General features: G+C 42.3%; 1 protein-coding gene across 4 annotated transcripts in view; it reads right to left on the bottom strand.

Annotated features, from left to right (window-relative positions):
* MAK (male germ cell associated kinase) overlaps nucleotides 1-17,108 on the bottom strand; it is a 75,277-nt gene extending 58,169 nt beyond the window's left edge. For 2 of the 4 annotated variants that reach the window (XM_023185400.2, XM_031935690.1), the window contains exons 1-2: nucleotides 17,056-17,092; nucleotides 8,789-9,118 (exon numbers count right to left, since the gene is read on the bottom strand). In XM_023185400.2, coding sequence (XP_023041168.1) covers nucleotides 8,789-8,889 — 101 coding nt within the window. In that variant the 5' untranslated portion in view covers nucleotides 8,890-9,118; nucleotides 17,056-17,092. Of the gene's footprint in view, nucleotides 1-8,788; nucleotides 9,119-17,034 lie in introns of all 4 variants that reach the window. The other 2 variants (XM_023185401.1, XM_031935691.1) reach the window with 2 other exon arrangements.
* Nucleotides 17,109-26,800: the final 9,692 nt, after the last annotated feature.

Below are 26,800 nucleotides of genomic sequence, written 5' to 3'. Positions count from 1 at the left end.
ACACCAGCATGCCCAGTGAGAGTGCACATCTTATAGGTAGAATGAAAGTTTCAATTATCCCTGAACTGTGAAAAGTAACTTGAACATATTTTTATTTGGCTTCTAAAAGATTGGATACTTTTAAAATTCTGGGCCTGGCGTGGTGGCCCATGCCTGTAATCGCAGCACTTTGGGAGGCCAAGGTGGGCGGATCACCTGAAGTCAGGAATTTGAGACCAGCCTGGCCAACATGGAGAAACCCCGTCTCTACTAAAAATACAAAAATTAGCTGGGCGTGGTGGCGCATGCTTATAATCCCAGCTACTTGGGAGACTGAGGCAGGAGAATCGCTTGGACCCGGGAGGCAGAGGTTGCGGTGAGCCGAGATCATGCCATTGCACTCCAGCCTGGGCAACAAGAGCAAAACTCCATCTCAAAAAAAAAAAAAAAATCTGTGTTCTCTTCATCCATCCAGATGTACTCTCTTCATCTCTTCTTCTTTCCAGCAAATACCACTTCTCAGCAGTACTTCCCTAAGGCAATGCATGTATCTATCTACAACAGAAGTTTCCTTGCAAAATGACTATCCCAAAGGTAAACCAATTGCTTAGAATAGCTAAGAAAAGGCATTTCCTTTGAGGTTCCTTGCCATCTTTCGTTATTTATTAATTCGTTAATATCTACTCCATGCCAGGGCAATGAACAAATCAGAGATGGTACCATGGTGTTCCCATCTGACACAGGAAATCAACTTCAGAAATGGAACTACCTTTCAAGTTCTTAAAGGGCAGAGGGCTTAATAGATATTTATTAACTTAATGAAGTGAGGGAATCTTTCTACCATCCTCTAACATAAAATATATAACTTTAAAAAAATGGCAGCAGAAAAGACAAGATATCAGTGATCTAAATTAAAACTCCCCAAAGGAAACATTCAAAAAGGAACCTCTTATTTTGTTCAGTGTAGCATTCTCCCAACTTCTAACCAATTCCCCCTCCAACACATCCTAGCCAGTTTTGACTGCATTTCTAGACCACTCGAAAGATTTGCCTGCTGAATTAGGCACTGACTTTCTTCTCCACGTTCACATTAGCAGATTACACCACCCTATTCTCATCTACCAACTGTCATGCCATGCCCTTGCTTCTTCAGGCCAACTCCGGAATAGCAGAGGGCTAGCATTCAGCTTCTTCTCTGCTTCTCAACGTAATTCTGAACTGGTTTAATTCCTACTTGTTAAATTCCATATGGAACGTGTTAAATGCCGTATCTAGTAACACACGGAACTTGCTAAATTCCATAGCTGAACTTGTCTAATTTCAACAGAAACCCCCCACTCCCAGCCCCCAACTCTGGCTCTTTTGTTTAAAAGGTTTTTAGAATGAAAACACCTTCTTCCAGGTAATCAGTTTCCCTTCAAGGGGACATGTTTACCGCCCACTCTGAAAATTAAGGCTAGGCAGCTCTTCTTCAGCTACTCCACAAAATGTATTCAATGTAGAATTTACTTATTATTTATTTATTTATTTTGAGACAGAGTCTCACTCTGTTGCCCCGGCTGGAGTGCACTGGCATGATCTCGGCTCACTGCAACCTCCACCTCCTGGATTCAAGTGATCCTCCTGCCTCAGCCTCCTGAGTAGCTGGGATTACAGACACACGCCACCACAACCGGCTAATTTTTGTATTTTTAGTAGAGATGGGGTTTCATCATGTTGGTCAGGCTGGTCTGTAACTCCTGACTTCAAGTGATCTGCCTCCCAAAGTGTTCGGATTACAGGTGTCAGCCACCACACCTGGCCTGGAATTTATTTTTAATTTTAGGGGAAAAGTATCAATGGATCTTAAAGTGTTACCCAACAAGATACACCTAGAATATTTAAGCCTAAATTGGAAATGCCTAAAATTTTCTATCTCCAAGCAAAAGATTGATTGGTTATTATGGGATGTGAATTGTTTTGGTAACAAACAAAAAAAATGAGAAGGGAGAATGAGGGCTCTAATATCTGTAATTTTCAGGTAAAGTTTATCCCTGTATATCAGGCTTTAAAGAGATGGCAAAGCCTGCTTGTATGACTCTTGTAGATAACATAACTATCTCATTCAGACTTGAGGAGTAACGGCTATAGAGAATAGTCAGTGTAGGTTAAACTGTTAACCTTGCCAGTAGCCTGCCTTCACAGTTGCTTAACTCCTAAGAGATGTTCACCTCTGTCCTACCACAGTTACTCATAAACGCCTTGTTATGAGGAACGGTCCTGCTGTCCAAGACCTAACAACCTTTCCAACTTCAGACTCTTGATCATAACCTCCTATCCTTTTCACGTCGTTACCCTCGAAACTTCTTTATACAACCTCTTTCTTGTTCAACTTGTGGCTATTCCTACAACCACCTGAGTGGCAAGGCTTGCCTCCTCATCCAGCTTGGCCCCACCATCATGATGCCTTTCATCCACTACGTTCTCAAGATCACACACACATTCTGAACATCCCCTTCTCCCATCGTTCCACTGCTCCTGCCTTGTCATCCTCCAGTCTCCCCTCTCCATACAGATGGGTGGAGGTGGAAAGAAAAGTCATGAAAATGCTCCCAGCAGCTCCACTTTCACATTCATCCCATGTAATTTCAGGCGGACTCTTCCTGACACTGGGAAACTCTTTTGTGTCTTTCTTAGCAACTCAGTAACTCATCCTTCACAGCTCTCCAAAGCTCCACGCCTCCACTGTCCTACTTCCCGCTACTCCTTGTCCCACTACGGTCTGGCTTCTACTATTCCACTGGAACAATGCTCACCATGGCCGCCAGTTATGTCATATTCCCCAAACCCAAAGAACACCACAGCAGATGATATTGTTGAAATATCACAAGGCCATTTCCAGCCCCTTTCCTTTTGCTTCCTAAAACAGAGACTGGAAGAGTAAATACTCTCTCAGCCTCCTTTGGAAGAGAGACCACATGACCCAGTGCTAGCCAGTAAGACGTAAGGGGATGTCCTTGAGGACTTCCTGGGAAAGAATTATTACTTCTTCATAAAAGATGAGAAGAGTCTGCTGGTATTATTCTCTTTTCTTCCCTCCTTGAGCATGGATGTAATGCCTGGAGGTGAAGTAGCCATAAGGTGGTCATTAGATGACACATTTGAGGACAAAAACAATGCTAACCACTCAGCATGAAAATCATAGAAAACATCTGAATTTCTTGGGTAAATGTTGAGCCATTGAAAGAGCTCTGGAATCAACCACACTCAAGACTTCTTGATACACGTTTCTGCTCCTTTAGATCTTTCCCTCGGTTTCAGATATTTTCTACACTCTCCTGGTTTCTCCCCTATTTCTCTGGTAGTTCCTTAGACTTTTTTGTAAGATCCTATTCCAGGGCCCATCCTTTATATGCCATGGTTTCTCAGTGCTTCAAATGAGGACCTCTCTTTTCTTCTCCCTCTAGAGAGTTTCAATTACCATCTGTAGACTAACCATTCCAAATCATTAGCTTGCACCTCTATTTTGAGATTTAAATACAAATATTCAATTGACTAAAAGTCATCTTAAAGTCATTGTGCCCCAGACTGAATTCAGCTTTACCCCTAAAGCCTGTGATTTTCCCCTCCTTGACATGGTGCATGGCACCACCACCATACACTTAAGCCAGAATCCCAGGAATTAGCCTGGACTCTTCCCCATCTTTTACTCCACCCTCCACCCTCATGCCCAGTCACCATTTTCTATACAGCCTGCTTCCTAAATGTCCCTTGACTGTATCCACTTACATCCATCCCCAAAGTTATTTTCCTGTCAGGCCACCACCACTTCTAACCAAGATGACTGCACTGACCTTCTAACTCTAACCAAGATGACTGTACCGACCTTCTAACTGGCCACCCTGTGTCCAGTCTTGACCTCTTCAATCAAGTCTCCAGTCTTCTGCTAACCAGCCAGTTCTAAAAATTTGATCACATGAACAATTCTGCTTAAAATCCTTCATGACCTTCTAGTCCTCCAGATATACAGACTCCTTCATCTGGCTTCACGACTTCACCTGTTAGCCTCACGTCCCTCCTCTGCCCCACTTGTAATCCACATTCCAGTCACCTACGCTTCTTTCAGTTACTCAGCCCCAGTTAGGCCCTCACACACTCTCTCTTGCCTCCAGAGCTTCATACATACTATTTCTTACTCCCTGGAGCATTTCCCCATCCACCCCCCACTTTTTAAAAAAATAATTTTCTCTCATTCTTGAGGTCTCATTGATTTAGGAAGCCTTTTATGATACCTTTCCAGTGTGGCTTCTCTAGGCTCCCATAGGACCCAATATTCCCCATTATAGGACGTAGCAAACTTGATGTTGTAACTTCTTGAATCTGTTGGTCTTTCTGAGTATACTGTAAGACATCTATCTTGTCCCCATTTTGTCCTGATCATGAAACACAGTAGTAGTTTAACAATTCTGTGATAAATAAATTTTCAATTTTCTTCAAGTCTTCCATGGGACTCCTCTTCTCATTCACTTTTGCTCCATCCTTGCCTAAGGTGGAGCACTGCCCAGCACACAGTAGCTACTGCATGTGGCAGACACGTGGTAAGCCGACTAGCCGAAAGCCCTCCTTCTCTTCCTTTTCATTCAGAGTCAGCTTTTACACAGGGATGTAAAATGCTCAGCTAAGTAATCAGTTTGCCATCCTCTCTGCAGCTAGGGATGCCATGTGGTACACTTCTGATCAACGAGAAGAAACCTGATGCATTCTGGATGGGATGTGGGAAAGCTTTTGCTTTCCCATTTAAAAAAGAGTACAGTAGGCCGGGCACGGTGGCTCGCGCCTGTAATCCCAGCACTTTGGGAGGCTGAGGCTGGTGAATCACCTGAGGTCGTGAGTTCAAGACCAGCCTGACCAACATGGAGAAACCCTGTCCCTACTAAAAATGCAAAATTAGCCGGGCGTGGTAGCACATACCTATAATTCAGCTACTCGGGAGGCTAAGGCAGGAGAATTGTTTGAACCTGGGAGGCGGAGGTTGTGGTGAGCTGAGATAGTACCACTGCACTCCAGCCTGGGCAACAGAGCGAGACTCCATCTCAAAACAAAACAAAACAACACAAAATACCATATTTTTGAAGAATAAAACAAATACCATATTTTGCCACTCAGAAAAAAATGATGAACATTTTGTCATATAAAATCAGACAGTAATAACCATCTGTGGGACCATACCCAAGACCCAACGCCCCTTCTGATTCTCCTACCCTTCTCCCCAGAAACCACGGCTATCATGGATTTTTGGGTGTATCTTTCCATGCCTTTAAAAATATTTTTCTATATGGATGTATTTGTGTATAATAAAGTATTTCTTTGTGTGAATTTACATAATCATTTAATCTACAAATGAGGGCTATTTCAGTTCATTTTGTCTAATAACACTCATTTCTTAGGTTTCCGTCTTATTGCAGTAGTGAGTATCCCCAATGCAATCCTAATCAGCAGGACTGCTAGCAGGCATTTGGGGTTTTCAAACTAAATGTACTGATATTACTTCTGATATTTCACATTAATATGAATTATATAGGTTTTCTCAGGTTAGGGAAGTTTCTTTTTATTCCTATTTGCTAAGAGTTTTGTTTTTTTTTTTAAGATAGGGTCTCACTAGGTCACCTAGGCTGAAGTGCAGTAGTGGTGGCACTATCTCGGCTCACTGCAGCCTCGACCTCCTGGGCTCAAGCAATCCTCCCACCTCAGCCTCCCAAATGGCTGGGACTGCAGGTGCGTGCTACCATGCCCAATTAATCTTTGTATTTTCTGTAGAGGCGGGGTTTCACCATGTTGCCAAGCTGGTCTCAAACTCCTAGGTTCAAGTGATCCTCCTGCCTCGCCCTCCTAAAGTGCTGGGATTATAGGTGTGAGCCACTGCGTTCAGCCAAGAGGCTTTTTTTAATCAAAAGTTTTTTAAGAAACCAAGGTTTTTTTTAAATTCGTCAAATCACAAATGAGTATTGAATTTTATTAAGCCTATTCAATAAATTTTTTCATTTCCATTATTGTATATTATATATTTACTTATCTGATGACAATGACTGTTTAAAAATATTTTATGAAGTTATTTCCTTGTACATGTGATGGTTTAGATCATAATACTTTAAAACTCTTGCTAAAGCATTTAAATTTTAGATTGTTATAATTTGGTTGATGTGGAGATGTGTATCCGATGAGTCTGAGACAGGTTCTGGTGGAAGCCGACCACCGTGTCCCGAGGCTATTCCTTGGCCCTCTGGAAAGGCCCAAAGGCCTCTGGAAAAGGGAACTGAGGTGCCTCTTGCCAACAGCCAGTACAAATATGCCAACCCTGTGAGTGAGTGTGATGGGTTGAACTGTGTCCCCCAAAACTCCTATATTGAAGTCCTAGCCCCCAGACTTTCACAGTGTGACAGTATCTGAAGATAGGGTCTTTAAAAAGGTAATTCAGGTTACCTGAGGTTTTTCAGGACTGGTGTCCTTATAAGAGGAGCCTGGGCAACATGGCAAGACCCCATCTCTACAAAAATATTTTTAAAAAATTAGCCAAGTGGCCGGGCGCGGTGGCTCAAGCCTGTAATCCCAGCACTTTGGGAGGCCGAGGCGGGCGGATCACAAGGTGAGGAGATAGAGACCATCCTGGCTAACACGGTGAAACCCCGTCTCTACTAAAAAGTACAACAAACTAGCCGGGCGAGGTGGCGGGCGCCTGTAGTCCCAGCTACTCGGGAGGCTGAGGCAGGAGAATGGCGTGAACCTGGGAGGCGGAGCTTGCAGTGAGCTGAGATCCGGCCACTGCACTCCAGCTTGGGCGACAGAGCAAGACTCCGTCTCAAAAAAAAAAAAAATTAGCCAAGTGTGGTGGTACACACCTATAGTCCCAACTACTCTGGAGGCTGAGGCAGGAGGACGGTTCAGGCTCTGGAGGCTGAGGCTATACTGAGCTATGTTTGCACCACCGTACTTCAGCCTGGGTGACAGAGTGAAACTCTGTCTTGAAAAAAAAATAGGGGAGAAATGTGGACACAGACATGCACAATGAGAAGATCATATAAAGACCTAGAGAGGATGTGGCTGTCTACAAGCCCAGGAGAGAGGCCTCAGAAGAAACCAAACTGCAGATACCTTGATCTTGCACTTCTTGCCTCCAGAACTGTGAGGAAATAAATCTCTGTTGTTTAAGCCACCCCGTCTGTGGTACTTTGTTACAGCAGCCCTAGCAAACCAAGAGTGAGCCACCTCTGAAGTAGATCCTCCAGCCCCAGTCAAGCCTCTGGATAACTGTAACTTTGGCCAATTATCTGACTGGCATGAGAGAACCCAAGCCAGACCTACCCAGCTAAGCTACTTCCAAATTCCTGACCCACAGAAACTATATGAATTAATAAATGTATCTTCTTTTAAATCACTAAGCTTTGGGGGTATTTTGTTATGCAGCAATAGAAAAACACAGTGGATTAAAAACAAGTTAAAAACAATTAATTCTATTTCATAAGTTCAGGAATATAACATATATCATTCAGAACTCAATTTGACATTGTGAATACCATCTGATTTTGAGACCTTGTTTTAAAGAAATTATAAGCCGTACTCTGCACTCAACTTTAAATGTGAAAAACAGGTCAGGAATGGTGGTTCACACCTGTAATTCCAGCACTTTGGGAGGCCGAGGTAGGTAGATCGCTTGAGCCTGGTAGGTCAAGACTGCAGTGAGCCATGATCACGCCACAGCACCCCAGCCTGGGCAACAGAGGGAAACCCCATCTCAAAAAACACAAACAAAAGTGAAAACCAACAAATAAATTTGGAAGAACATCCCAAAGATTACCTATAGTTTTGGTCCAAATGTATTATATACATGAAAAAGGAGGCACTCATATGTTTTGGTTTATCAGTGTAGGTGTAGCTGGACAAGCCTGGCAATTAAAATAATGTACACGAAAAACAGCAGAATTCCTCTTTGGCAATGTTCTTTTCCAAGAATGACATTCCACATGAGCCAAATGCTATTTGATCTAAACTAGACCTCCTTCTGTGCTTGTGTGTGTGTGTGTGTGTGTGTATGTGTGTATGTGTGTATATATATACATATGTATCTTTTTTTTTTTTTTTTTGAGATGGAGTCTCCTTCTGTTGCCCAGGCTGGAGTGCAGTGGTGCAATCTCAGCTCACTGCAACCTCTGCCTCCCGGGTTCAAGCGATTCTCGTGCCTCAGCCTCCCCAGTAGCTGGGATTACAGGTGTGCACCACCATGCCTGGCTAAATTTTGTATTTTTAGTAGAGATAGGGTTTCACCATGTTGGCCAAACTGGTCTCAAACTCCTGACCTCAACCCAAAGTGCTGGGATTATAGGCATGAGCCACTGCACCCAGCCTGTGCTTGTGTGTGTATGTGTATGTGTGTGTGTGTATATATTTTTTCTTTCTTTTTTTTTTTTTTTTAGACGGAGTCTCACTCTGTCATCCAGGTTGGAGTGTGGTGGCATGATCTCAGCTCACTGCAACCTCCACTTCCCGAGTTCAAGCAATTCTCCTGCCTCAGCCTTCTGAGTAGCTGAGATTACAGGTGCACGCCACCATGCCCGGCTAATTTTTGTATTTTTAGTAGAGACAGGGTTTCACCATGTTGCCCAGGCTGGTCTCAAACTCCTAACCTCATGATCCGCCCACCTCGGCCTCCCAAAGTGCTGGCATTACAGGCGTGAGCCACCGCGCCCGGCCTGTGCTGGTATATATTCTTAAGTGAGGACAGGAAAACAAAGAGGAGAGTTTTCAAAGGTGAAGTTGGCAGTGTCACACACAGTACCTTTTGATGGCCACCAGCTCCCCGGATTCATTACTCTTGCCCATAAGCACACTCCCATACGTGCCGTCCCCCAGCTGTCTCATGGTTGTGTATCGGTTCATCTTGGAAAAATAATGCAGCAGAAGTTGTTGATTGAAATGACTTCCTTGTTGAATGTAAATTTGAACGCTTCTTAATTTTTATTTGTTTTTGCTCTCACACTGTTGTTGCTACACTGGTGACAGGTTTGTCATCATTCAATATAGGCTCCTCCCCAAGATTACAAAGGTTCACGAGATACAGCATGAAGAAATCTGGCAAGGAAACAGCGCTTCCATTCTTATAGACACCCTAAAGAAAGAAAACAAGGATATCATGAATTTTCATTAACGAGTCTCTTCAAAAATTGTACTGGCAACTTAGAGCAAAGGGAAAAATTATAAATAATATAAATACTATTGTGTTAACTATTTGTCAGTAACTCATTTGTCTATCTAAAATGAAGTTCACATATAACTCACTGGTAATACTCACTTGGTAAATGCCTCATTTACATGATACTGTGCTATTTATGTTCGATAATGGCATAATGGCTTGTATGATTCCTTTGTTACTAAATATAATCTATATTATTCCAAATCAGACCTTGGAAAATTGATGTCTATATTATATCCATTCTTTGAATCAACTTTTGTATCATATTTAATTTGGCATATTTTTTAAAACTGTATTATTTGTAAATTTTCTGTGGAATATAAGTACCCCAATTAGGTAAGGTAAGTATAAAGCAAACTTTTGTTTGAAAGGAATAGCATTATTTTAAAATTTTGTATTCTATTTAAATAACATGCTACTTTATTTTACATCAAACTAAGAAAAATTTAAATACTAATTAGAATTTAGTGTCACACTAGAGTCACACAAAGAAATAAGAAACAGCCAGGCATGGTGGCTGATGCCTGTAATCCCACTGATTTGGGAGGTCAAGGCAGGAGGATTGTTGAGGCCAGGAGTTTGAGACTAGCCTGGGTATCATATCATGCCCTTCTTTACAAAAACTAAAAAATTAGCTGGGCTTGGTGGCACGCTTGTAGTCCCAGCTACTTGGGAGGCTGAGGCACGAGGATTGCTTGAACCCAGGAGTTAAAGGTTATAGTGAGCTATGACCACACCACTAAACTCCATCCTGGGTGACAGAGTAAGACTCTGTCTCTAAAAATAATTTTTTTTAATAAATAAAAAAGGGAAGTGGAGCCTGAAGATGTGACTGAAATGTTGTAATGTCATAATCAAACTTGAATGAGTGAGGAATTGTTTCTTACGAATGAACAAAGAAAATGTTTTATTGAGATGGAATCTACTTCTGGTAGAGATGCTATTAACACTGCTGAAAAGACAGAAAAGAATGTTTTTTGTTTTGTTTTGTTTTTGAGACAGAATGAGACTCTGGTTGGAGTGCAGTGGCACAATCTTGGCTCACTGCAACCTCTGCCTCCCAGGATCAAGTGATTTTTGTCCCTCAATCCTCACCCATCACCACCACTCCCCCAGTAGCTGGGATTACAGGTGCGCACCACCACACCTAGCTAATTTTTATACTTTTAGTAGAGATGGGGTTTTGCCACGTTGGCCAAGCTGGTCTCGAACTCCTGGCCTCAGCGATCCACCCGCCTTGGCCTCCCAAAGTACTGGGATTACAGGCATGAACCAGTGCCCAGTCAAGAACAAAGATTTAGAATATTACATAAACTGAGTTGACAAAGCAGTGGCAGGATTTGAGAAGACTGACTTCAATTTTGAAAGAAGTTCTACTGTAGGTAAAATGCTATCAAACAGTCTCACATATTACAGATAAACCTTTTATGAAAGGAAAAGTCTGTCAGTGTAGCAAATATCATTGTCTTATTTTGAGAAATGGTCACAGCCATCCCAACGTTCGGCAGCCACCACCCTGATTGTTCAGCAGCCATCAACATAGAGGCAAAAAACCTCCACTAGCAAAATGATTATGACTCACTGAAGGCTCAGATAATGAGCATTTTTTAGCAATAAGTTTTTTTTTTTTTTTTTTTTTTTTATGATAGCCTCTCGAGTAGCTGGGACTATAGGCACAAGCTACCACACCCAGTTATTTTTTGTATTTTTAGTAGAAACAGGGTTTCACCATGTTGGCCAGGCTGGTCTCAAACTCCTGACCTCAAGTAATCCACCTGCCTCCACCTCCCAGTGTGTTGGGATTACAGGTGTGAGCCACCGCACCCGGCTGCAATAAGATATTTTTAAATTAAGGTATGTATATTATTTTTCTAGACAAAATGCTATTGCATACTAAATAGAGTATAATGTAAACATACAGTATAATGTAAACATAATTTGTATATGTACTTTGAAACCCAAAAACATGTGTGACTTGCTTTATTGCAATATTCACTTCATTGACGTGATCTGGAGCTAAATCCACAGTATCTCTGAGGTGTGTCTGTAGTTTGTTTTAAAGTGCCTTTTATCACTTAGTTCTTCATTCAAAGAATATTTTTCTCTCACTGTAGCACTTTCATTTACATCATAGAAACTGCTTCTCTATTACATGCAGGAATCTAAGACCAACAAGGACATGTTATATTTGTCAAAATACTTAAGATTTCCCAACACAGCCTTTCCCGGAAAAGAGACATAAACATGAGCAGACATGCAGAGAAGCGCAGTAAAGCTATGTTGTTTCCTATTTACAGGAATGTATCTGTTCACAGAAAACTTGAGAAGAATCCTGTGGGGCTTTTAATAATAGGGAGTGTGGGCCAAGCACCGTGGCTCACGCCTGTAATCCCAACACTTTGGGAGGCCAAGGCAGGTGGATCTCCTGAGGTCAGGTGTTTGAGACCAGCCTGGCCAACATGGTGAAACTTCGTCTGTACTAAAAATACAAAAATTAGCTGGGTGTGGTGGTGCAGGCCTGTAGCCCCAGTTACTAAGGAGGCTGAGGCAGGAGAATCACTTGAACCCGGGAGGAAGAGGTTACAGTGAGCCAAGATTGCACCACTGCACTCTGGCCTGGGCAACAGAAACGAGACTGTCTCAAAATAATAATATGATAATAGGGAGTATGTATTTAACATTTCTCTTACTTCATGTAGGTAACAATCCCTTCAAAGGCACATATAAAATAATTTAGGCTATGCTAACTCTATGGCCAGGATCTTGAAAAAGAGACCATGACAGCAGATTCCATTTCTATTTAGGGTTTTCTTCATTTTTGTCAGATTAAGCCCAAGCTAATAATCATAAATACCAGCAAATGGTTCCCCATTTGCCTGAGAAAGAACAGTTTTTGTAAGTCATTGTCACCTTATGCATAGACACTGATTCCAAATATTAAGGTGTTAATGTAGAGAAAGGCAATACCTATCTCTACATGGTTTCTGATCAAAACATGAATTTGCTTTTCTTCATTTTGCCTTTATCTCTACAAGCAAATATAATTTGGAAAAATCTTTTGGGTTGTTTTGTTTTGTACTACGTTAAACAAAACATGGACTAAAGTATATTTCTTCTCATTTAGGATTTTATTAAATCAGTATTTTGCAATTTATCACCAGCATATTAAACTGCTGTACACTCTTTTCTAGCTACCCTATTTAAGGTGGCATATAACTATCTCTTTCAGGAAATATGTTCGCTCTAGGTTTACTGATTCTTTCTGATTAAGTAAGCATATAGAGAATATATTTGCAAAAAGGCCATCATGTTCCTCATGACAGTAAGATCGTAAAATAAAAACATGGAAGGATTAAATGACCTGTCTAGGATCAACTAGAGAATCAACGAAGGAGTCAATCCAATAGGTGCATTTGGCTTGAAGCTGCTGGTTTTTCAGGGCCGTCTCCAACTTTTAAACAAGCCATTCTTAGGAACTGGTGCCAGCTCTTACTATCCCCAATGAGGCTAACATCCTCTTTGCTCCACAACCATGCAGACTAAGCTCCACAACTCAAGCCACCTACCCCAACCTCCACCTTAAGATTCCTAATGCAGCTCCTCACTCAAACACTAAGATATTGCTGATTAACTGGAAAGTGAAGTGGGACTACTCCATAACCTGACTAAACCCTAGGGCTACCTCTGGGTCATTCAGACCAGTGAAAAATAATAAAAATAGTAAAGGGAAAGATAGAGACCTTAGAACTTGAATGGTTAACGGAGAAAGAATCTAGGTGGAGCTCCTCTCATGAAAATTATTATTATAATTATTATTATTTGAGACAAAGTCTCGCTCTGTGCTGGGTCCGACCCGCAGACCCTGGCTGAATGACAGATCAAAGAATGCACTCAGGTACAGGTATCCAGTGAAAGAGCAGGCTAGGGGACCGGGCAGCACACAGACCGCAGCAGGGTGCTGTAAACCATGGCCCTGACCAGCTGGCGCTGCAGGCATTTATTCAGCACAGATTTAATGACAAAGGCTTTGAGTTAACACACTTGTGTGTAATCAACATGGTCGCCACCCCCACCCCCCCACCCCCAAGAGAGCAGTCCTGCCCACAGATGATGAAATGCCAGGTTCTGAGGCCTAAGTAAACTAACTTATCTAGATCAGTTTCTTTACCTTCCCTTGTTATCTAACCTAAGCTCTTAAGAGAATTCAGCTGCCTTTGACCAAATTTTCTTTCGAAGCTTTGCAAACCCCTGGCCTTCCAAGAAGGTTTGCATCTTTCTACGATTTTTCCTACCACCCTGACCGATCTCCTACAGCTCTGTTGCCTAGGCTAGAGTGCAGTGGTGCTATCTCTGCTCACTGCAACCTCCACCTCCTGGGTTCAAGCGACTCTCCTGCCTCAGCCTCCCGAGTAGTTGGGATTACAGGCACCTGCCACCATGCCCAGCTAATTTCTGTATTTTTAATAGAGACAGGGTTTCACCATGTTGGCCAGGCTGGTCTTGAACTCCTGACCTCATGTGATCCACCTGCCTTGGCCTCCCAAAGTGCTAGGATTTACAGGCATGAACCACTGCACCCGGACATGAAAAGTATTTAATTCAGAAACATAATGGTATGATAGCATCATCTTTTTTTAAACCAAATTATTTTCATGTTAACACTTAACCAAGGACAAGCATTTGAGGGTATGAAGGGTAGAAAAGTAATGTAGACAATTCTGAAAAAGGACATATTACTTGGGAAGGGAATGGAAGAGGGAGCTGACTCTAGTAGCATGGTAATGATGGTAGCGAGTGTTATTCAGGGAAATGGAAACAGAGTGACAAAAAAATTTACCTTCATTGGCCCAACAATCTAAAAAATAAGAATTAATTACACCTCTCTCTTCCACTGTTAAGGCCATCAGCCACCCCATCGCCACTGCCCTGGGGTGGGAGGGTGACCTGAAGCTGTGCTAGCACTATCCTTTTTTTTTTTTTGAGATGGAGTCTCGCTGTGTCTCCCAGACTGGAGCGCAGTGGCATGATCTCGGCTCACTGCAAACTCCACCTCCCGGGTTCACGCCATTCTCCTGCCTCAGCCTCCTGAGTAGCTGGGACTACAGGCGCCCGCCACCACGCCCGGCTAATTTTTTTTTTTTTTTGTATTTTTAGTAGAGACGGAGTTTCACCGTGTTAGCCAGGATGGTCTCGATCTCCTGACCTCGTGATCCACCCACCTCAGCCTCCCAAAGTGTTGGGATTACAGGCGTGAGCCACCACGCCCTACCAGCACTATCAACACAATAGAGCATTCAGTCACCCATGACTTTTGGCCCAGACGGGAGCACGCACATGTCTTTGGGAGTAGCTACTGTGGCAACTTCATTCCAAGCCTAACCAATCAACTTCTGAATAAACACCGGCAACACCAATTGTCTGTCCACTGATGATGGCTATAGGATAGGGTGTACTTATATTGAGGGAAGAATAAGCAAGGAACAAGACCATTTCCCAGCTCCTTTCTGTTGGAGGGGTGGAGTGGTGAGGATTATGGACATGACATAGATTTTTAAAAGGTCAGATTAGTGGTTCTGTGAGGATCTGTCCCATTTAAGCCCTAGCTAACCTTTAAGTAAAACAAGTTTATATATTGCGCTCCCTAAGAAAAAACTTTGGAAAGGCTCCTTTTGAACTGTATTAATTACAAAATCAACAGCTGCCCAGGATAAGAAGCTGATCATTGCAACTGTTTCTTCTATCCCCTGAAATACAAGGACAATGGTCTAATGTAGAGACATAGATATAAAGGTACAGCTTTTTAAAAAATCACGATTTCCATGTCCACGTTCCCTGATAGCACATAAGCAACTACTTTTATCAATGTAGCATAGTAACTACTGATTCAAAAAGCAGTCCATTCCTTAAACACAGGCTTCCCATGATTCTACAGTTTACGCACAATATTTCTCTACAAGTTACATATATTCTTCTCTGTTGATCCATGGAAAACTAATTCTACAAAATAGGGACATATTAACACAGTTTCTTATGTACATGAATATATATAGATATGATACATATGCAACAACACAAAACCCAAGTAAATTTAACTATCATCCTCAACTTAACAGAATTGTTAAAAACTTGGAATTTTCTACAATCAAGCTATAATAGTTATTGACTTTCCTATGGGTTAAAGAAAAAGATGCTTATTTAGAGGTTTAATTATAGACCTACACAAAAATAAATACCCTTATAATTTATCTCTCATTCCAGTTTTCAACTTTTTCATCTAAGTTCATAATTACCGTTTATTTAAGTGCACAGTTGTTGTAAATCTGGCCTTTATTCTCAACAGCTTTTGCCAGCTAATAAGAGATTTAGATAGGATTAAAGAAGATTAACATAGAGGGCAAATGAAGGGTAAAACTAGAGTCTGCCAATCACTGAAGAGATAAGGCTTGGATGTCTTCAACTTGGCTTTCTAGCACATACTATAATTATGCCACTCCGAGGCTGGTATTAACGCTTCTAATACATAACAAAAGAGTAATTAACGTTTTAAAAGTAACCAAATTCTTTAAAAAGCAACACAGGAAAAAAGATCCCAAACCAACCAAGACGAAGGTTTACAGAAATTAAATAAAGCTATTACGATGGAAAAACAAAGACTATATCTTAAAATATAAAAGCCCAGTTCTCTGTGCTGATATTCACAAATTATTTCAAAGCTTACACTCAAATAAACAAACTCCACCCCGACGAAAAGATTTAACGTCCTGCCTGGCGCCTGCAGTGGAAGCAGGCGGTGACGCGGTCGGCGGAACTCTCTCCCTGCCGGTCAAGCCTCGGGAATCGAAGGGCCGGGGAGGCGGGGCCCCACCGAAAAGCTGGAAAGTCACTTTTGTCTTCACCATTATTTCACTCAGTGGGTTGTCTTTCTGAATAAATTAAGTCCGATAACTTTGGCTTCCCTCTTTGAGAATTCCGTTACCATTAGAACAAATGTCTGTTTCTTTTAAACGATTATCTAAACACAATTGCATACAGCTCTTTCCTTGTAGGAGATTACTAACCACTAAAAACCAGTTTTATTGCTCTCGACACCGCACTCTTGACCTGTCCCTAAATTGAAACGTATTATTTGCAGAAAAGGGACAGGTTTCGTCACACGCTTTCTGATCCCACTCTGCAAACCAGGGCCCTTAAGAGGCTCCGGGGACCGCGTGGTGGAAGAAGGGGGCGTCCCCCGGCGCCTGCAGTCCGGCGCCGTCGGGGGGACGCGGGTGTGCGGGATACTACTTTCATCTGAGCGTCCTTTGGGATGCACCAGCGAGGGCTGAAGTCGGACCTAGTTCCTGTTTTTCTCCCTTCTTTTAGATTTTGCAACAGTTCTGAACTCAATTCTGCGGCCTCCCTGAGACTCAATCCTGCCTCTCTGTCCTAAAAGCAGTTTCCACCTCCAGCCCAAGCAGCAGGGAAGAGGAGGAGGGCGCAGAGGTGGGAGGCACCGGAGGAGAGGTTCGGCTAGGGGGTCTCTCAGGCTAAGGGACGCCCCGCCGTCATCCTCCCACGCCAGGCCGGCCCCCGCGGTCTAGGAGGCGGGAAAGCGGTCCGGAGGTCTGGGAGACACCCACTGCCTTCCCTCGGGCGGACCACTCCCGTCCGCTCCGCCCCTCTGGGGACCCTCCTCCCTCCAGTACTTCTCCTACCGGCGTCAGGGACCCGTCTCCCGGCGGAGATTGGCCGTGGTAGCACAGGGCGCCGGGGGGACATGCCTGGCCAGCCTCGCAAGCCGGGCTCGGGCTGGGTCGAACAGAGGGTTGGCCTCGCAGCCCGCTCGGGATTACCTGCCAGCGCCGGCCACTTACCTAGTTAGCTCACTTGTGAAGCTCCGGCGTCTTGTGTGTTTCATCTCCTAGGAAACGGCGGGGGCAGCAGGCGGTCCTACGGCCCGCCCAGAGAGGGCGGGGCCTCGCGGGAAATCCCCGCCAATCCCACAGGCCCCGCCTTCTCCGGGGCGGGGCTTCAGGGAGCAGGGGAACCGTCGGCTGAGCTGCAGCAAGTGTGCCATTTAGACTTGGGATTTAGGGGAGTTGATTACCTTTTCAGTCAGTTCTTTCTCAGAAGTTGGTTTGTTTGCCCTTTATTTTGTTTTGGTTTTGTTCCGATTCATTCTAAAAAGTCTTGATTAATTAAAATGTTTCCCAGACCCGGCAGAGCAAGAGAAGGACGTCTGTTTGCCTCTTTCTTGCACTTGTTTATGCCTGGGGAAAAACTGTTCTCGTATGCAGTTCCTTATATTGGTCAATTCCTCGGGTATGTATTATCGCTTGGGCTGCACTTCTAAGTCTGTTTCCATTCATTCATTCAGAGAACCTGCCTAGTATCAGCCACAGGGTTAGATAGTGGTAATTCGAAGAAAAATGAATAAATGTGTGAATAAATGGATAAATTGTAACTAGTCTAGAATTTAGAGAGGAGGAGACACTTGTGTTACTGCAAATAGTTCAGATTGGCTGGCAAAAAGGGTCTACGAAACAGAAACATAAGCGATGAAGCAGTGGTGCAGCCAGTTAGTAATTATTAGGTGTCAGGCTGTGGGCTTGGGACCAAGAATAGTGCCAAGGTAGACACGATAGACATGCTTGTGGCCCTCACAGCTTAAAGTGAAGTAGGCTTTCTCGAGTATGTTTATGGCAGCACAATTCACAATTGCAATGATGTGGAACCAACCTAAGTGCCCATTGACTAATGAGTGGGTAAAGAAAATGTGGTGTATATACACCATGGGATGCTACACAGCCACAAAAAAAGAATGAAATAATGTCTTCTACAACAACTTGGAAGAGTGGGAGGTCATTATTCTATGCAAAGTTATACAGGAGTGGAAAACCAAAAACTATATGTTCTCACTTGTAAGCAAAAGCTAAGCTATGAGTATGCAAAGACATACAGAGTGAAATAACAGACTTTGGAGACTCAGAAAGGGGAGGATGGGAGAGGGGCTAGGGATAAAAAAATCTATGCACTAGGTACAATACACACTACTCGGATGATGGGTGCATGAAAATCTCAGAATTCACCGCTATATAATTCATCTGTGTAACAAAAAACTACTTGTACCCCAAGAGCTATTGAAATGAAAATTTAAAAACAGGCTGGGCTTAGTGGCTCATGTCTGTAATCCCAGCACTTTGGGAGGCCGAAGTGGGTGGATTACCTGAGGTCAGGAGTTCAAGAACAGCCTGGCCAACATGGTGAAACTCCATCTCTACTAAAAGTACAAAAAACATCTGGGTGTGGTGGCACGTGCCTGTAATCCCAGCTACTCAGGAGGCTGAGGCAGGAGAATCACTTGAACCCAGGAGGCAGAGATTGCAGTGAGCTGAGATCATACCACTGCACTCCAGCCTGGGTGACTGAGCAAGACTCTATCTCAAAATAATAATGATAATAATAAATGGCCAGCACGGTGGCTCATGCCAGCACTTTGGGAGGCTGAGGCGGGCGGATCACCTGAGGTCGGGAGTTTGAGACCAGTCTGACCAACGTGGAGAAACCCCATCTCTACTGAAAATACAAAAAATTAGCCAGGTGTGGTGGCGCATGCCTGTAATCCCAGCTACTCAGGAGGTTGAGGTAGGAGAATAACTTGAACCCAGGAGGCAGAGGTTGCAGTGAGCTGAGATCACACCATTACACTCCAGCCTGGGCAGCAAGAGTGAAACTCCATCTCAAAAATAATAATAATAAATAAAAGATTCATTGCTCTCCAATAAATAAGTGAAGTAGGCAGGCAAAATAAAAAGCATAAGTTTGGGGGGGAGGGATTGCATTGGGGAGTTATACCTGATATAAATGATGAATTGATGGGTGCTGACGAGTTGATGGGTGCAGCACACCAACATGGCACATGTATACATATGTAACAAACCTGCACGTTATGCACATGTACCCTAGAACTTAAAGTATAATAAAAAAAAAAAAAAGCGTAAGTTTGATAGGTCCTAGCGGCTTTATACACCCAGTTATGAAGCCTAAGCTTTAACATGTGTCAATGAGGAAAACCAGTGAAGAATCTCTCACAGAAGAGTGACATATTCACATTTGCATTTTAGGAAGATCCCAAGAGCAGCAGTGGGTAGGGTGGATTTGAGCTGCGAGTCTGGAGGCAAGAGAAAGATTGGGAGTCTACTGCAACTGATTGGGAAGAAATAATAAGGATCCAACTCTAGTAGTGATGATGGAAATAGGACAGAGAAAGAATTCAAGGGATGTTTAGGAGTTAAAATTAGCAGGACCATCAGCCTTGGATGAATGGTGGATAGTGGCATCCATGACCAAGATGGAGAATAATGGAGGAGGAGCTGATTTAGGGATGGAGGATGTGAAAGATAACAAGCCTGGTTTGGAAATTTTCAAACTGAGGAAAATCCTAATGCAGATTACAAGAAGGGAGTTTGAAATATAGATTTGTAACTTAGGGTTCTTCTAGAGCTAGAAATGCAGATATGTTGGGATACTGTGGATGAAATCACGGATATAGATGAAATAAACTGTAAGAAGAGAAAAGGGATGGGATTCTGGAAAACTCCATCCTTTAAAGAGTGGAGAAAGAAAGAGTAGAGGTGAGGAAGAGACAGACTGAAAAAAGAAAAGTCAGGGAAGTAGTAGGAGATCGCTCAGAAAAATGGTATTTCAGAATGAGGAAAGGTGGGTTTCCCAAAAGAAAGATAAAGAGAAAGGAAAGAAGGAAAGAGGGAGAAAAACAAGAACAGAACAAATGGCATTTATTCCGTCTGAAGAGCTCTTCTGTTTCAAAACAAGTAGAGTATGCACAAAACATATTTTTTCATCATGTTTCACAATAGGAAGAGTGGAAATTCTCTAAGCACTCCTAACCCCTTCTAAAAGGTACCTAATATCTGAGCAGAGCAGTGAACGTATCTGAAAGGCAAAGGTGGCCCAAAGGCAAATCCCATTTCAGCATTTCAAGCAGCTGATGAAGCCTTGGACCCGTCGCAATAGGGCTGAGCTGGACCCGGCACTAGAAAATCAACCAGGGGAGCTTAGAAGGGGTCCAAGTGGTCCCAGATCAGGAGCACCATCTGGATCCCAAAGGAAACAAACACAGTCATCTCTGAAGAAGGCATCCTCAACTTAGGCCTCTAGGTTTTTCAAAAAATATGAGCTCATGACCACAGAGGAATGAACACCGTCAAATGAGAATCTAGAAAAAGCAACAATTATTCAGACTTTCCAGGATTTCTGAAATTGGAAAAATCAGCTTGAATGCAAAATAGCTATATATGAAATATATAGAGAAATGGAAGAAGGAATAGCAAAAATGAACAGAAACAATCAGGAATATTAGAAAAGGAATTAAATAAACTGTTAGAAAGAAACATAACTATTGAAACTTTAAAAATGAGTTACATGTTGTATTAGAAGAAAAGAAAGAATTAGGGGATTGGCATAAAATCTGCAGAAAGTACCTAGAATATAGCATATAAAAGATAAGAAGATGAGAAATACTAATGAGAAATTAAGAGATATGATGGATAAAATAAGAAAGTCTAACATGACATGGGTCTAAATAAATTCTAAGAAGTAGATTTGTTGTTGATATGCATTGCTACAGCAGTTGTTGTTGTTGTTGTTTTGTTTGTTTGTTTGTTTGTTTGTTTTTGAGATGGAGCATTGCTCTGTCGCCCAGGCTGGAGTGCAGTGGAGCGATTTCGGCTCACTGCAACCTCCACCTCCTGGGTTCAACTGATTATCCTGCCTCAACCTTCCGAGTAGCTGGGACTACAGGCGCACGCCATCATGCCCTGCTAATTTTGTATTTTTAGTAGAGATGGGGTTTCACCATATTAGTCAGGTTGGTCTTGAACTCCTGACCTCAGGTGATCCACCCGCCTCAGCCTCCCAAAGTGCTGACATTAGAGGGGTGAGCCACTGTGCCAGACCAGCTGCAGTAGTTCTAATAAAATTTATCTATATGGTAGAATCAAGCAAATATTGATACTGTTGAAAATCAGAGTTCTTATTTGGGAAAAGAGAGATAAAGATATACAATGGAGAAAGAAGAGGAAGAATCTGTGGTGTCAGTTTTGACTTGGAGGTAGCAAGATGAACACATGACTTACTAAAAAATACTTCCTAGCTCTGTTCACTGAAAGGATCTAGAAACAATGACAGTACAGTGACATGAACAGATTAACACCCAAGTCCTGGTTTTATAATACTATTATTTACTTAAAGGAAACAGGACTCCTTGGAGAAGTGGCTGATTCCATGCCTGGGCAAGGAAAGTCCAAGGTAGTCTTAAAATGTATCATGCCCACCTAACAAAGGTTAAAGATTCTATTTTACCAAGCCACCAAACACTACAAGGACTTTATATTTCTTTAATTCAGATTACCCATTCAATGTATGTGTTAATGTCATCTAATATTTTAGTTTATATTTATAACCCTATGGATTGGTCTGTTATTTTACATTCAGATTATTTTTACATTGATACATATGATGATTTCTTTGCTCATCTTATCTTTTTGTTCCTCAGACCTTCCTTCTGGGAGATTACCTTTCTTCATCCTAAAGTATAGCTTTTAGAAGTTCCTTTACAGTAGGTCTGTTGGTGGTAAAATGCTGCAGTTGCTTTTTGTTTTTATTTTTTACTTTTTTGATGGAGTCTCAGACTGTCATCCAATCTGGAGTGCAATGGCGTGATCTCGGCTCACTGCAAGCTCTGCCTCCTGGGTTCACGCCATTCTCCTGCCTCAGCCTGCCGAGTAGCTGGAACTACAGGCACCTGCCACCACGCCTGGCTAATTTTTTGTATTTTTAGTAGAGACGAGGTTTCACCATGTTGGCCAGGATGGTCTCAATCTCCTGACCTCGTGATCCGCCCACCTCGGCCTCCCAAAGTGCTGGGATTACAGGCATGAGCCACTGCGCCCGGCTTTGTTTTTATTTTTTAAAAATCTCTCTTTGTCCTTGCTCTTGCAACATGGTTTTCTTAGGTACAATTCTAGTAGTTTGAGACTTATTACTTCTCAGTACCATGAGGGGAAATTTTCGTTTGAACAGAAATGTTCATTTCATTTTCCAGTATCCATTTTTACTGTTAAGAAGTCTGCTGTCAGTTTAATTGCCACTCCTTTGTATGTCATCTCTCTTTTCTCTCTGGTACTTTTAAGTTTGCTTTGTTCTGGCACTCTACAGTTTTACTACTTTGTGTCTAGATGTGAATATCTTTTTACTTGCCCTGCTTGGTATTATCTGTGCTTCTTATATTTGTGGATTTATGTCTTTAACCTGTTGTCGAAAATAGCCATGATTTTGCAAAAATTGTCTCCCCTTTATTCTTTCTACGGCTTAGAATTTCTTTAGACCTATGTTAGGCTTTCTCATTTTATCCTAAATTCAAGATTTCTTTTCAGTTTAATTTGTCCTTAGATTATATGCCACTGAGGGTGTACTGTCAGAATATTGTTTTCAGGCTGGGTGCGGTGGCTCATGCCTGTAATCCCAGCACTTTGGGAGGCCGAGACGGGTGGATCACCTGAGGTCAGGAGTTCGAGACCAGCCTGGCCAACATGGTGAAACCCTGTCTCTACTAAAAATCCAAAAATTAGCCAGGTGCAGTGGCAGGTGCCTGTAATCCCAGCTACTTGGGAGGCTGAGGCAGGAGAATCTCTTGAACCTGGGAGGTAGAGATTGCAGTGAGCCAAGAACATGCCATTGTACTCCAGCTTAGAGGACAAGAGCAAAACTCCATCTCCAAGAAGAAAAAAAAAAGAAAAATATTGTTTTCTAACACTACTTCAAATTTTGCACTGGGAAAAATACTGACTATTTGACAAATGACATAATGAGTAACCATATGAAAAAATTAAAATTCAACCTTTTTTTCCTTCTAAGTTTAAAGTTGTATCTACTAGCTCAATTTGGAATAAATTGAACATCAAAAAGAATAATGATGGTAATAAATCATACTACATTTAGATTTCTAAAATTTTTTTTCAAAAAAGTAAAAAACAAATAGAAAAAATATAAAAAAGAAGTAAAAAACAAAAAAATTAATTTTTAAAATTGGTAAGTAAAAATTGTATATATTTGTGTTATACCATATAATATTATGATACATGTATACATTGTATAATGGTTAAATCAAGTTACTTAACATAAGCATTACCTCACATACTTACCATTTTTGTGTGTGTGCTGAGAACAAAAAAATCTACTGTTTCAGTACTTTTCAGGTATATAGTATACTGTTATCAATTATAGTCACCATGATGAACAATAAATCTCTTCAATTTATTCTCCTATCTAACTGAAATTTTGTGTCCTTTGACCAACATCTCCCCAGTCTTCCATTGCATCCCCTAGCCTCTGGTAACCACTATTTTACTATCTATTTCTATGAGTTTAACTTTTTCACACACCACATATAAATGAGATAATGTGGTAATTGTCTTTTTTTTTTTTTTTTTTTTGAGATGGAGCCTCGCTTTGTTGCTCAGGCTGGAGTGCAGTGGCACGATCTTGGTTCACTGCAAGCTCCACCTCCCAGGTTCAAGTGATTCTCAAACCTCAGCCTCCTGAGTAGCTGGGATTACAGGCTCTCATCACCACGCCCTGAAGATTTTTGTATTTTTAGTAGAGATGGGGTTTCACCATGTTGGCCAAGTTGGTCTCGAACTCCTGACCTCAAGTGATCCGCCCCCGCTGGGCCTCGCAAAGTGCTGGAATTACAGGTCTGAGCCACTGCGCCTGGCCTGATATTTGTCTTTCTATATCTGGTTTATTATCGCTTAACATAACGCCCTCCAGGTTCATCCATGTTGCAAATGACAAGATATACATAATACATAATGGAACACAATTCAGCCTTAAATGATACCACATTGAACAAAAAATTGTCGCACTCAACATGTAGCTCAATTCTTCACTTCCTTTTGGTCTTTATTCAAAACATCACTTTCTCAGTGAAGCCTTTTCTAACCACCTTCTACTACTCCACTGTTGACACTTCATGCATACCCCTTGGCTTAATTTTCTTCTTAATATATACTATATTTTACCAATTTCTGTTTATTTTCTGCTTCCCCCACTGGAATGTAAGCTCCCTGAAGGCAGAGATTTATGTCTGTCTTGGTCGCTGATATATCTATCACTGAAACAGTGCCCAGCATATACCAGGTGCTCAATAAATATTTATTGAATGAATAAATGTCTGTTTCCTCTGCCTGCTCTCTGGAGAATGAATTGTAGAGAGGCAAGTGGGAGGCAGGCAGTGAGACAAGTTAGGGGGCATGTTCAGTTCCACAGTTAAGCTGTGATGGTGAATTGGAGAAGTGGACAGCAGTGGAGACAGAAAGAAGCATTGTGGTGTCCAATCACAAACCAATCCTTAGACTCCATCGGCAGTTTCAATCTTAGAAACTTTAGAAGTGCGAGTGTTTGCCTGGAACTTCCTGTGACAGAACTCACTACCTCCTCCAATCCCAGCTTGAGATGGGTCTGATTGTTTAAATTGCCCTCCTTCTATTGAATGGTAATATGTCACTTTGCAGTTGCTGAATTTTACCGACTGTGATCTGTAGTGGACCTCTTATTTTTGCCTCACCAGCGTCTACCTGCCATATCAGGTATTTCCCCAGTTTTTCATTTGTTTGTTTGTTTTTGAGAGGGAGTCTCATTCTGTCACTCAGGCTGGAGTGCAGTGGCATGATATCGGCCCACTGCAGCCACTGTCTCCCTGTTTCAAATGATTCTTCTGCCTCAGCCTCCCAAGCAGCTGGGATCACAGGTGTGCACCACTATGCCCAGCAAATTTTTGTGTTTTTAGTAGAGATGAGGTCTCACCATATTGGCCAGACTGGTTTCGAACTCCTGATCTCAAATGATCTGCCTGCCTCTCAGCCTCCCATAGTGCTGGGATTACAACGTGAGCCACCATGCCTGGCCCTTCCCCCAGTTTTCTTTGGGCAGACACCCCTGACCCACTTGGCCATGTGGCTCAGTTTCAGAGATGGGCATGTGAGCCACTCAGAGTCTCAGTGTGGCTTACACAGATGGCAACATGATTCCAAGCTACTGGGAAAGACAAACTACCCTTCTGCTGGGGACACTTAGCAGTACCATGAAGGCCCAGGTGGCTGGGGGCCAGCTTTGCTGCACAAGGACAGCCTTCCTGAGAAGCAACAAGGAAGAACGCAGAGCTGGGAGGGACTGACATCGTTTCCGGATGTCAGCATCGGAACATCTGGACAGAGCCACACAGATATCTATTCCCAGTCTCTTCCATGACAAGGATCAGAAAATTCCTCTTTTTTCTTAGTCCTTTGATTTTCATTTCAATTTGCAATTGAAAGTGTTTCTGGCCGGGTGCAGAGGCTCATGCCTATAATCCCAGCACTTTGGGAGGTTGAGGCGGGCAGATCACCTGAGGTCAGGAGTTTGAGGCTAGCCTGGCCAACATGGTGAAACCCCGTCTCTACTAAAACTAACAATAATTAGCTGGGCATGGTGGCAACACGCCTATAATCCCAGCTGCTCAGGAGGCTGAGTCAGGAGAATTGCTTGAGCCCGGGAGATGGAGGTTGCAGTGAACCGAGATCGTGCCACTGCACTCCATTCTGGCTGACAGAGCAAGACTCTGTCTCAAAACAAACAAACAAACCAACAAACAAAAAAGCGTTTCTGACTTCTATAGGGCCATAGAGAAGATTTACTTTTTCCTTCCACATGTTAACCCTTCCAGTATTTGAAGTCAGCTGTCCCATCTCTCCACTTAAGGACTGATTTGTGATTGGACACCATCCCAGAACTGCAGGGTGAAGGGTCATTCCTTAGCCAGTCCAGCCTTCCATCTCATGCTTGAATTCCTCCCCGAGCCTCAATGCCAAGCGTGTGGACCTGACACTCAGTCAGTGACTGAAGGACCAGAACATTCATGGTTTAATCCATTTTCTAGTATGTGTACTCGCTTGCTTTTTCCTCAGCTCCCAACTCCGATCCAACTACCATCAAATGATGTGTTGGTGGGTTAAATTAGTTTCTAAAGAAACGTATCAACTATTATATAAGCTCATGTTCAAATTTTCCTCCTAAATTCAAAACACATTTATTCTAAGAATAAACCTCCACATACTCATATAATAGTTTACCTGGGTGAGAACTCTCATCTCCTTTGCAGTGAATTCTGTAGAGTAGCCAGTCATTGGTGTTTTTTGTTTTTTTAAATTGAGGTTGGTTCAGGCTAAATACATTTGTCACAATTATTACTTAGAAGATATCAGTATAAGAAAAATCCTTTTGAAAAAGTTAAAAAAAAAAAAAAGAATCTGAGCATGCTTTATCTGCTATACCATGAATCATCACAAGGTAGCAGTGTTCTATGATAATGACATTCTGAAAACAATTTACAATAGCCTGTCTTCTTAAGAAAGTCAGTGTTTGGACAATTTATGGTTTCCTTGATTAGGAAATTAGGAATTTGAATTCCACTTGACTGTTTGTTTTGTTTTGTTTTTTGAGCCAGAGTCTCACTTTTTTGCCCAAGCTGAAGGGCAGTGGCACTCTCTCGGCTTACTGCAA

This window comes from Piliocolobus tephrosceles, chromosome 5 (genome assembly GCF_002776525.5).
Source record: "Piliocolobus tephrosceles isolate RC106 chromosome 5, ASM277652v3, whole genome shotgun sequence".
Classification (NCBI taxonomy): Eukaryota; Metazoa; Chordata; class Mammalia; order Primates; family Cercopithecidae; genus Piliocolobus; species Piliocolobus tephrosceles.
The sequence above is the reverse complement of the archived record's forward strand: the minus strand, read 5'-3'. Positions and strand labels throughout refer to the sequence as shown.